General features: G+C 43.6%; 1 protein-coding gene across 2 annotated transcripts in view; it reads right to left on the bottom strand.

Annotated features, from left to right (window-relative positions):
• VEGFD (vascular endothelial growth factor D) overlaps window positions 1–12,306 on the bottom strand; it is a 51,276-nt gene that overhangs the window by 24,535 nt on the left and 14,435 nt on the right. For both annotated transcript variants that reach the window (XM_019495107.2, XM_006261078.4), the window contains exon 2: window positions 5,639–5,849. In XM_019495107.2, coding sequence (XP_019350652.1) covers window positions 5,639–5,849 — 211 coding nt within the window. The remainder of the gene's footprint in view (window positions 1–5,638; window positions 5,850–12,306) is intronic.

Below are 12,306 nucleotides of genomic sequence, written 5' to 3'. Positions count from 1 at the left end.
GAGATCTGGCCATAGGGTATAATGGGGAACAAATAAAATATCTATAACTTTGTTGTTTTTTGTCCAATTTGGATGGAATTTTCAGAGCTGGTATACTCTGCAGAGAGGGTGAAGTCTGTCAAGTTTCAAGAATATCAGTACAGGGGATTGAGGGGAACAGCACCCCAAATTCTTGAAAGCAAAACTCATGTCACATCTAGGCATTACAACATAGCGGGGTGAAAACTGCAGGAGTGTTAGCCTATGCTGAGACCACAACATCTGCCAAGTTTCAAGAAGACCAGTGCAGGGGTTTGGGGAAACTGCCGCTCAAGCTGCAGACAAGCAAAACTGGTACCATGGGTGCTGTGGGACTGACTGTGTCTGTCTTGGGGCAGGGAGGGGAGACACTACTGCGGGCCTGGCTACAAAGCTGCTGTGTTACCACTTACCAATCAATCAATCATGATTCACTCAGGGACCAGGGACTCAATACACAGGACCTAGCTACCACATAATGACTTAATGAGCATCAATTAGCACCTACAAAACCAGGCTAAGGAGAGGAAAGACTCAATACAGACAATCAACTGCCCCAAGAAAGACACAGCTTGGCACGAGTTTTGCCTGTCAGCAGCTAGGGGTGCAGGGCCCCAGAACCCCCCTGCACCCATCTGCTCGACAGCTGGCAGGTATTGTGGCCTCAGCAAGGGCTACAGCATCCCTGCAGCTGTCACCCCGCTGCACCTGAACACACACAGGGTCACCCATGGCAAGCGTTTTGCTTGTCTGCAGCTTGGAGTGCAGTTCCCCCCAAACCCCTGCACCAATCTCCTTGAAACATGGCAGGCTTTGTGGCCTCAGTAAGAGCTACCACTCCTGCAGTTTTGACTTCCCTGTGTTGTAACACACAGCCGTGACATGAGTTTGGCTTTCAAGAATTTGGGGTGCATCCATCTTCGGAAGATGAGTGAAACCTTGAGCTTCCTCAGTGGGGATGTGATGATGGCTAGTGGTCATGTTGCGAGTACCACTGGGGTCAAGAAGAGAGAAAAAAAATTCTATCCTGACCACCAGGTTGGGGTGTGCGGCCCCAGAAGGAAGTGTCCTGAGAGAACTGTCTGTAGACTATAGCACACTATCCTACTGAAAACACAGATTAATTGGGGTTGAGTGAGTTCTGGCTCTTGCTGGTACAGAGGTAAAAAAAAATCTGTTCAGTGTCCCAGGAACTGAAAGAGGTTAAGGGGAAATTTGGATGACTTTTCTCTCAGCCAGAGAGGCATGCATCCCGCTCTGAGAGCCTGCTGGGAAGGAGAAATAACACAAGTGTTTTAGATCAATACAAGCAAGGTTATTTGGGTAAATGTGATATCTTTTATTAGCCCAGCTAAATGACATTAGACCAACACAGCTACAACCAACACCTTGGATCAATTTAGAGGTCCCAGAGATGGTGGATTCAATCTGCTGGTCACCAGGCTGAGAATATGAAGAGTATCAGGGATAGTGAAGTTGGTTAGCAGCTTATTTGCTGTCAACGAGAAATATGATGTATACACATGTATATTGTGATTTTTAATATTTTTCTTTGCAAGGTTTTCATGCTGCTCATTTGTTATTGTATTTGTTATTATGATAAAAAGATTAATTTGGTTTTTTGTATTTATTATTATTATTATTATTCACTGAGGAAAATGTGATGTCAGGTATCCCACACTAAGTGCTGTTGGTTTACATATATGCGTAGTGAATCCAGAAGGGTTGTGTATTTGGCATTGCATGGCCCTTTCATAATCATTTACGATGTCAGTTGCATGGGCGTTAACAGAAATACCCTTTTCAAGTGCACGTATTCTCCCCCTCTTAGCCATTTGGTAGAGCTATTGTAGGGAGGCTAGAAGAAGGAATTGAATGGGTTTTTACACTTTGTTCTTAAACCACCAAAGTTCATGGTCACTCTGATCTTAGCCATAAGTGAGTTATATATTTGCAATTCAGTTGCCAAGAAACCCACCTCCAACCCACTCCCACACATATACTTGGGAGTTGCATTATTCTAGAGGAACCTGGCTGTTTGTGGGAGGTCTTGATTATGCAAAGGGAAGCTCATTCAAAGATGGGGACTAAAACTTTGAGTTTGGTTGGTGGTGCCTGGAAAGAGTAATTGAGCACCTTACACTTTGACCTCACTTTCTCATGATAACACCACATTAAATAAAAACTCACATAAACTCAAAGGGCTTCCTCCACTGACTGGGAAAGAAAAAGCAAAGAGATACATTTTTTTACAGGCATTATCCCAACAGGTGCTTAGCTAAGAGTTGTTATAGTTCACAGATGTCAAACTCAGTTTAGATCTAGCGTCCCCCCTCCCCCCAGTCTTGGACTAAACTGTAGGGCTCCTCATGAGCTGGAACTGGCAGCAAGGTATGCAGTGGCAGCTAATGCAGATGTTGCTTGTCCCCGGTAGGGCTCCATACCTTTAAATTTGGTGGTGGACCCCACCCCCTACTTATACCACTCCCAAATTCCTGGCCCTGTGATCTGGATGATATGACCCTGCAGGCCAGATTTGGCCCTCTGAATGCGTGTTTGACATGAGTAGCGGATCCAGGAACAGGGAAATGGTGGATGCAGCCCTCTACTTTGGCTGTGCGATGTGCTCTGAATTCACTGTCTGGTCAGTTGAGGCTCCTGCCAGAGGTTTGTGTGTGCAAAGCGGAACAAGCTCACCAACTGATTGGAGCATTTTCTGGTTGGAGCCCCTATTTTCACATTGCTCCGGAGCGTGGGAATGAATGCTGCTGCTGTTTCCCCTTCCTCTCTGTCCCCTTCCTTCTGAATTCAGCAGCAGAGGAAAGGAGGGGATGAGCAGCAGCTACAGTGTTCATTCCCCAGGCTCTGAAGCCCAGATCAGGAGCTTACATGTGGCACAACTAAAGTGGAATATGACTGCACTGCCATGCCCCTCTGGATCCACACATTTAACACCCCAGCTATGGATGGCTGAACTAAAGAATTTTTCTGAGTACAGATTCATCCACTTACACTTTTTTCTCTTTTGTTCCCGTGCTCTAGTTACATGAACAATTATATTCTTTTTGGTGTTAATAAATCGTATTATAGAATATTGCCTTAGTCCACATGATGCAGTCATTTGTTGTATTGTTATAAAGACAAATGAATGATCACCATTTTTCTGCAATGCTCATATTTCACTACATGAGAAAACTAAAAGTTGGCTTTCAGGATTTCTACAGGAAAACCTTGCAATTTATATTGGATGCAAATAGTTCCCTAGACTGTTAATGCCTCTATACAGAATTCTTGCAAATATTCTGAAAAAAATCCATCTCTTTTAACTCTCTCTACCAGTTTCTCTTGCATCAGGCACTGCTAGAATATTATTGTCTTTATAATAAATTATGCAATTTCTTGAATTCTATAAAGTTGTATACAGATGCATTTCACATTGGCCTTTATGTCCGTGTCTTTGTGGTCCTTCTCAGAGATTAAAATTCAAGTTTAGCCAAAAACAGCCAGATAACTAAAATATTTAATCAAATGATGTGAAAGAGTAAGCAAATGTATGAAAGAGTGGTTGTGGGTGTTCTAAAAGCCCTATCACAATAGGATCATTCATTCTTAGTTTCCCAACAGAGAAGTGAATACTCTGGCTTGAGTTCCATCATTTCGGGGTCAAAAGCCATGTGTAGATTTAAACAAGGGGTGTGTGTGCATGACACTTCAAAGCAAGCCAAATGCTTTTGTACTGCTTTAATGGTGTCGGTGTTTGCATGCCTCGGTGGCATATTGCACATTATTTCCAGCCAGTGTAGGAAATTTGGCGATGTAATGCACTTTAAATGACTTGAGGCGCAGCAAACTAAAACTCCTTTGAGGAGTTTTGGTTTGTTGCCCCTACAGCCGTGGAGCGAAGGGGCTCTCCAGGAAGACCAGCAGGCAGCTTGGCAGCAGCCCAGGAAAACAAGCTCCATCCAAGAATAGAAGCGGGCCTTAATTCCCCCCAACCTGTCCCTGGAGCCTGCCTGCCTGAGCTGCATGGCGGCCCAGTGCTTCCCTCTGTGGCTGCAGTGCCTCCTCGGACTGCCTAAGTCGGGTGCCTGCGGGCGGGTACTGCTTGGGGTGAGCTGCCACTGCTGCAGGGGGAAGCCCCAGCAACCCGCCGCAGCCCAGTGACCACTCTGCCCACTGGCAGCTCACTCTCCCCTCCCCACTGGAGAGGCAGGTAAGTCAGAATGGTGTGTGCACGCATGGGGGTTTATTTCACCCTAAATTGAAGCGGTGGGTTTTTAAACCCACCGCTTCAATTTAGGGCCCCCATTTTGTCTACACACACCCGAGGACTGGATCTCTACACCTGCTTATGTCACAGCTTGTATAGCAAGGCTCTGTTTTATAATATCTGTTCACTTCATCAAGGAATGATAACTAACCCCTGGTTTACTTTTAGTGAGCTCATATTAGACCTTGATTCTTTCCTCTAGAAGGCACTGGGCATGTCTACACATGCAATTATGGTGCATGAATAAACTGCGGAGCTTATTGCTCTGCAGTTTATCATTCCTGGGCACAATGTTTGAACATGCGCCCAGGAGCAATAAGCTCCAAAGTTTATTCATGTACAGCATGTTAAGCTGGAGTGGAGCAGCCCTGACTGGCAGGGGGCCCTGGGGGTTAGTCTGCAAGCCTGAAGCTGCTCCTCCTGGTTCAATGTGCAGCTGGGGGGGTGGCTGTGACACAAGAGTGCTTCAGTGCAGGACTAGCTAGCAGACAGCCCCTGCACTGAAGCACCCTCATGCCCCAGCCAGCCCCTCCAGAGTCTACATGGGTGCTGCTGTGGAGTTTTTACTCTGAAGCAGATTACTACTTGTAAATGTACAAGTACTATCCTGCTGTGGAGTAAATTAGTTTACTCCAGCCTAACAGGGGTGCATGTGTAGATGCTGAGATGTTTAATGTGCAGCTAATTAGTCAATTGTGTAGTAAAAGTCTCATGCAGTTGTGCCCAGTGGGGGGGGGGGGGGCGGGTTTCATTCTATTTTGTATACAGATTTGTATTCCCTCTCTCATATCTAGGTGTCATCTGTTGTTTCTGTATACTTCCTCTCTGTCCTGAAATTCTCCCAGCATGCTCAACAGCATGAAGCCAATACCCCCTTATGAATCAGCTCCTACCCAGATGTAGCTGCTGATGAGATGCCTTACATCAAAACACACCTAATAAAACTAGGAATTTCAGTGCTAGCTGTAAAGTCCATTGTTTCTGCCTACAAGCAAATTCCAAGATTTAGCGTATTGCTATTGGCAGTCCCTGCAGCTAGCCATTCCAAGCTATTCCTGCCTGTTTACTTCCTTTCTTGTTCTGTTGACTGACAAGCCCATACTTAACACATCTTTCATTTGGATTGTGTACAGAAAACAATAAACCAGCTCTGCACATAAAATGGAGATGTATTCAGGCTGTTGCCTAACTTTTTCCTCCTTTTTATGCTGTTTTCCATATCCACCATTTTCTCTCTGATGTTGGTCTCTTCTAAGAATGCCAGCTTATTTAACCCCTACTTGCACCAACGGTTGGGAATCCTCATAGTGAAATAGGTGACAGGGAACTCATGTACAGCAATATACCTACCTTTTAGCGTATCGATGTCATAGAAAGCAGCAGCAAATCTAGTGGAGCGATGTGATGCAGATCGGGAATCAAAATTGGCCAGGCTTTTGAGTTTTAGCCTGCATTTCCACAGCTTCCAGTCTTCTGAATGAGTGATTCGAAGCAGCTCTTCTAGACTGGCTGCTTTCCTGATCTGCTGTTCTGATCGTTCTAATGCTGACAGAGATGTCCTCTAAAATAAAGAAAGGAACATCAGAAGGGCAGTGTACTTGAAGTGTACGTAGAATGCTGTATAGAGGAGACCCAGAAGAAAGCACACTCCTCAGAACACCATGGCACACCTGGAGATGCATGTACAAGGCTATGTGGGCGTTTCCCTCTTTATCTGACTGTGCCAGAAAATCAGCTGCATTTCCAGGCTTTATGACCATGTGAACTGGAAAGAAGACAAGGAGAAAGCCAATTCATGTAGTTGTCCTCCTCCACAATGGTCAGAAAAGTTGTCTGGGCAGAGGGAAGTCCACATTGTATGCTTTAAGACCTTGTTCCCCTTGCTGATAAGGAGCTCCAGCAGACATGGTACCTTCCTGAGTCCCGAAGCTTTCTGGAGACCTGCTTAGAGTCTTACAACCTACCATGCCCAGTTTTGTAGTCTGATGTCAGTGCTAAAATTAATAAAAACCACTCTTTGGGACAGGGCAGGGAGCTGTTCTTGGACCCTATGTTGAAAAGTAAGGTTCTTCTGAGTCAGCCTGACATAAAACACAGAGACAAAGTTATTTCTATTAATTCATCAGATTAGTGGATGCTATTAGCTCCAAATTATGTAACTTGTTACCCCTGTAATGGGTGTATGTACTGAGTTGAGAGGGTTGTCTTGGTTATACTTTTTGCCTCATGATGAAGAGTTGCCCTCTATGGGCTGTTATCCCATGAATTCTCTTAAGTAAAACACCAGTCCTTATGAACAAGACAACGCTAAGATGACCTCAGGTTGCCACAACATATGAGTTTGGTGATTTAGTAGAATGATTTTGTGATCTGAACTAGTACTAAGCCAATGCTCCACACAGCATGCTGAATAAGGAGCAGTCTTTTGGATCAGATGTAAAACCATGGCACTGATCACACATGTTATTCATTATTAAAACATCTGTGGCATTTATTTTGCAATCGTGCAGATGTTAGCCTGGATATTCTGGCCAAGTTCATTTTTCAGTAATTACCTTCCACTGACCTAAAATCCCCTGTGCAGTTCACTTGAAATAAATTATTCACTCCTTCCCTAAGTCCATATGCAATGTTGCTCTGTGCTCTGGCCAACTGTCATGTTTTACCATAGAGATGGGCATATTTCTCTAGTGAGTGAAGTGATTTCTTATTAATTCATACTAAGTGAATCCTGGAAAGTGTTTTTCAGACCTTCTAGGCAAAAAGTTTAATATAAATGTGAATCATTCTTACTTATCCTGAATTGCAACGAAGCTCTACAAAACACTCCCATTGAAAGATTTGCTGATGTAGGAAATCTGAAAGAAGACCTGAGCAAATGATTGGTAATGCATATTTAATTCTAAGAAATTGACTTATGTTTTGATTCACAAATTGTCTAACTCTACCCAAAGGATGCTAAGAGCACTGGACCAATTATAGAGCAGTTAAAGGATATGTAGCTTGTGTGTACTAAAACTAAATAGCATGGTAAATCCAACTAGACACAACTGCAATGCCTTTTATTATAGCAAGACATTCCAGCTCAGTGAATGGTGTCTGGGACTTTAAATTCATATGGAAATTAAAGAGAACCTCTAAAATGAGGCTAGGACATTCTGCCAATTAGAAGGCATATCCCTGTACTTTGTATGAGGGTCACTGATTTGAGGTTTTTCTTTTTGTCTTTGTCAAACTGTATACCAAAGGATTTCCTAAAAATTGTTGCACCTATCTGAATGGCTTATTTCACAAAGATCAAAGCATACAGAAAAACATGACTGTATCTTTCTGATCACTATGGATTTATGGTCTTTTCTATCTTAGAAGGTTGTACCACTTGGACTAAGGCCATATTGTTAAAGCCCCCAAGTGTGGAAACCATTAAGCAGCATAAGGTTTCTTGATACCAACTTCATTATCCCCATGCAAGAAGGGAAATAAGCTATCTCTACAAAGGACATCTTTGCTTCAGTACACCTACAACTACATCATGTGTTTTTCTCAGGTAGAGCATAAGTTCAGAGAAATGGTAAGAACAAAATTATCACTCTGGATCTGGGCCAGAAAAAGTCAAAAAGATTATGTCAAATATTAAGAGAAAAATGCCTTAAAGGAATCAGGGAGCCAGAGATAAGGCTGTGCAAGAGCCTGAAGCAAAGTTAGGTAAACACCAGGACACGAGCCTGACAGCCAGACCTGGGCAGTGCCACTCAAGGTCTGAGAGAGACATATTGAGCCAGCAGTCAGCTTAATCTGCTCATGACTGGCTTTGAGAAATAGGTGTGCTTCAACTGCTGCAGGATTTCTGTGGAGAATGGCCTAACCTGATTAGTTTATCCTGAGAAGATGGTTATAATCACAGAGTCACATCAGATTCATATACTTCTGTGTGTTAGGACTCCTTTCTAGTGCACCAGTGCTTCACAGTAGCTCTAGAGCCCATGAAACAAGAAGATCCCATGCACATCTGGTGGTGTCATAAGGCTAACTTAAAGTCATATGCAGCCTGCATAAGCATCATGACCTGAGAAGTCTGAAACTTCATGATCCCCAAGATGGTATAAGAGTCCCTTGGAGTAATTGCCTGCTAACTTATCAGGTGATTACCAAAATACTTGTATCAGCAAAAAAAATAACACTCTTAAGCAATTCTTCTGTAATGTTATAGACAAACCTTGGTTTCCCATTACTGTTAGAGCTGCCCAAATATCTAGATTTTTCTAAGTCTCTCCCCCCTTTTTCATTCACTATAATTTAGAAGTATGAGCCAGTAGCAATTAAGTAACAAATATTTGTTAGCTGAGATCTTTTTGTAGTCATCAGAAGAATATGAAGTGCAGCCTCTGCCCTCATTAAATGAACCATGGTGAACCAAACTGGCTACATCCCCTGGAGTTATATCATGCCAGATGAGGCAGCACCAACTCTATTCAATGCTGGCTGGATCATGTAAGCTTGGAGTGCAGCCACTATCCCCTCTTTTCTTCCATCTCAGTGTGAGAACTGAGCTAGCTGCATATCTGCACATTGCTGGAGGAGTTCTGGTTTTTCTCATATATTTGATTCGCTAGAGCAGTGATGGGCCATCCTTTCTGGGAGGTGGGCCACAGATTAGCCCTGCATCCTCTCCAGGTGACACTCTGAGCTTCTGCTCTTGCCTGTTCTACTGTTCTGCTTTCTGTTCCCTGGTTTATACTTTCTGCCTGATGACCTACTGAAATTTATGCTTTCTTCCCAATGCTCCCTGCCTGATTTATTGCTTTGCTTTCTGCTTCCTGCTCTATTTGCCACTATGCTGCCCGCCCCCTCCCTGATCTGCCATGTGCCACACACAAAGGCTGCCTGTGCCGCTTAGGACACCTGTGCTGCAGGTTGGTCACTTCTGCTCTAGAGAGTGCCATTTTCTTCTCCCCTACAATCCCCATCACGATCCATTCTCTCCTGAGGCATTTCATTTCAAAGGCAATAGCATCTTGCAGGTAGATGAACCATTCATGCCTCAGGGACATACCTGAGTCTAGTCAAAGTTTGTACCTGATTGGTGGTACACAAAAGCTAAGGGAATCAGAACGATGTGAAGCCTTTGCCTTCATGCCATTTTGACTTCCATAACCATTTCCACTCAATACTGACAGACCTCTTCAGATGCCCTGTATAATCTACAACTTTCCTAGTTGACCAGGGTTCTCTCCCAACTGTCTTATATTCTGCAAAGCACTCACACAGATAGATACTTTTGACCACACAATTAAGCCCCTCCCAGTTTAGAAAAACATACAAGCAAATGCTTAATTTCAACAGCCTTAAATACTTCTTTTGACTTCATGCAAACTTCTCACATGTATTTCTTTAAATACATGTGATTAACTCCTTGCCAGATCACAGACAGAGCGCTTAGCACCCTGTAGTGCATCACTTCTCTAGCTGAGGTGCAGATGGAACTAGTCTTTTCAAAGTCATCGTACTAACAGCTAAACTTGAGTGCCAGGAACAAGACAGATTTCAGTAAATGGGAGCCCTCCATTTCACAGGAAACAGCAAGAATGCACCAGTCAAGACTGGAAATTCATCAGGTTTTCTGAGATAAGATCTCTACACTGTCAGACTACTGGAATGAGAGTCAGAAAAGCTGGTATACTCATTTCAGAGTGCAGGGCATCTTAATCTACTTTCAGGGATACTGTCATGTTTTTTGTTTCATATTTCCCATAAGACCCCATGGCACGTAAAACAATAGCAATAATGTACCCATCAGAAAGCTCTGCCTTGAAACAGCTCAGGGGAAAAAAACCCTTTAAAAAGTGTTGAATTATGGAAAGCATCCCACAGAACTTACTATTTGCCTTATCCCTCCTGAATTGCAACCTGCATGGGTGGGAAGTTAAATTAAAATGTAATAGGAAAGGACCTTTCACAGCACAGTTAAAGAAGAGGGGGAGAGGTGCAAGGGTTCTGATCCTACATTAAAGCCATGGGAGGCTTGCCACTGTCTTCAATGAATGGGTGAAGCCCAAAAGGGGTAGCTCCTTTGTGCTTTGACAAAGGAAGGGAGTGGGCAGCGGTGACACGTACGGAGTGCACATGCACCCCCTGAGAGCACTGGTGCAGCCCCTTACAGCAGCATTCCCTGCTTAAGAGGTGGGCAGGTGGGGCAGGCAGGAGAGCTGGTGCTCCCCTGAGAGTGTCAGCCATGGAGTGGGGGTGCCAAGAGAAGTGCCACTGGCACTTCCAGGAGTGTCCCTGGCCCTTCTGGGTGCACTATTGGCACTTCTGGGCAGCGTTCCCTCTTACAGCCAGCTTAGAGGAAACACTGCTTCTGGGTCAATGCGATCGGCCACGGGGAGACCCCACCACCAGTCGCTGACTAGCCGCTGGGCGGGGAGGGGCAAGTGCCCCCCCGACTCAGGAGGCACCAGTTGCCCATGATAGCGGGCATTGCCAACTTTTCATTATCCGATCCCACCCCTTCTACATTCTTTCCATGTTACAGACATTCCTTCCTTTCAATATTCCATACCCCTCTCTGAGCCAAACAAACCCATTCCTGCCTGCCTTGGGCTGAATCTACCCTGAAACCATCTCCATTTTGCTCCTTCCATCAAACATTGCTCTGATCCTCACTTTCTTTTTCTCTTTCTCTTTCATTCCTTCCACCAGAACTCTACCTTAGGAAGTAAATCTTGTGCAAGTCTCCTTGGACCCATCTGTGACTCAGTTGTTCATTCTCCAGTGGTTTGGTCAAGAAGGAAGATTTTTGTGCTGAGGAATACTTCACTTATATACTCATTTTCCTTAAGCTTGATCCAAGAGCATGTGGAAACATCTGTCACTTCTTTTGTTGTTGAGAGAGTAGTTGGCCATGTTAGTTTGAAGTACGGCAGAAAGAAGGGCAGAGTGGCACCTTGGAGTCTAACTGGTTCAGAGAGGCATAAACATTCATAGGTGACAGCATCTGAAGAATTAGGCTCTTGCCTATGAAAGCCTATACACCTCTATGAATCAGTCTCTAAGGTGCTCTGCCTTTTCTTTGTTGCTCTTAGTGGTATTATTTATCTAAATTATGGTCAGCACCAACTTGTAGACTAAGGCCCCATCATGCTAGGTACCATCCACACAGATAACAAATTACTGATGATCCATCCCCTAGAAAGCTCACAATTTATAATACATTTTGAGAGTGCCATATCACACCAGCCAGGGCAGACTAATGCACATAGTCCCAAAGTAAATAAAATCACTTTTCAAATAGTTTCATTGTGACGCTGACAAATGTGACATCTTTCAGATATCCTACCCACATCCTACCAATGACAAAGCACATATGCTGGGCACTGCAGTAGAAAGTTTTATTGCAAAATATCAGTAACAAATATCAAAGAAAATCTATCACAAAGTCTTATGTTTACATAACTCATTTGAAGCCCTTGGGTTTGCTGCTATTTTTAATATTATTTTTCTAACCATAAGAATGAAAACCATGCTAGGAGGTATTCATTATATTTGTACTTAAATCAAGTCGTATGTTTTTCCATAACACTGACCTCCCATATTTTCCAAAGATATTCTTCAGTTAGAAGATGAAAATCTGTTTTCCTGCACTTAGCTAAGAACAACCTTGCTGCCATCAGAAAATGATTCCTCAGGTCAACTTTGTGATTTTTGGATAATTATAACTTGTGTATTTCCAAAAGAAACCACAAAGGGCTATCTTCTCTCTAATAATTTAGATGCCAGAAAAGCCCCTAAAGTACTTAACATTGGAAAGGTGAAAAAAGGGATAGTGTCCTTGGGGGCCTTTCCCACTCACTCTCTAAACATAAAAACAGGTCCTTGGCTGATGTAAATCAGACACTGAATTCAGGCACCAGCTGAGGATTTGGCTCAAATTGCATTCTCTCCCTTCTCTCTCTCCAAACTAAGCCCTTTCCTGAGATTTGGCATTATTGACAAAACAAATTAGAGGACATACATTCAAA

The sequence above is a fragment of the Alligator mississippiensis genome, chromosome 1, assembly GCF_030867095.1.
Source record: "Alligator mississippiensis isolate rAllMis1 chromosome 1, rAllMis1, whole genome shotgun sequence".
NCBI classification, from domain to species: Eukaryota; Metazoa; Chordata; order Crocodylia; family Alligatoridae; genus Alligator; species Alligator mississippiensis.
The sequence above is the reverse complement of the archived record's forward strand: the minus strand, read 5'-3'. Positions and strand labels throughout refer to the sequence as shown.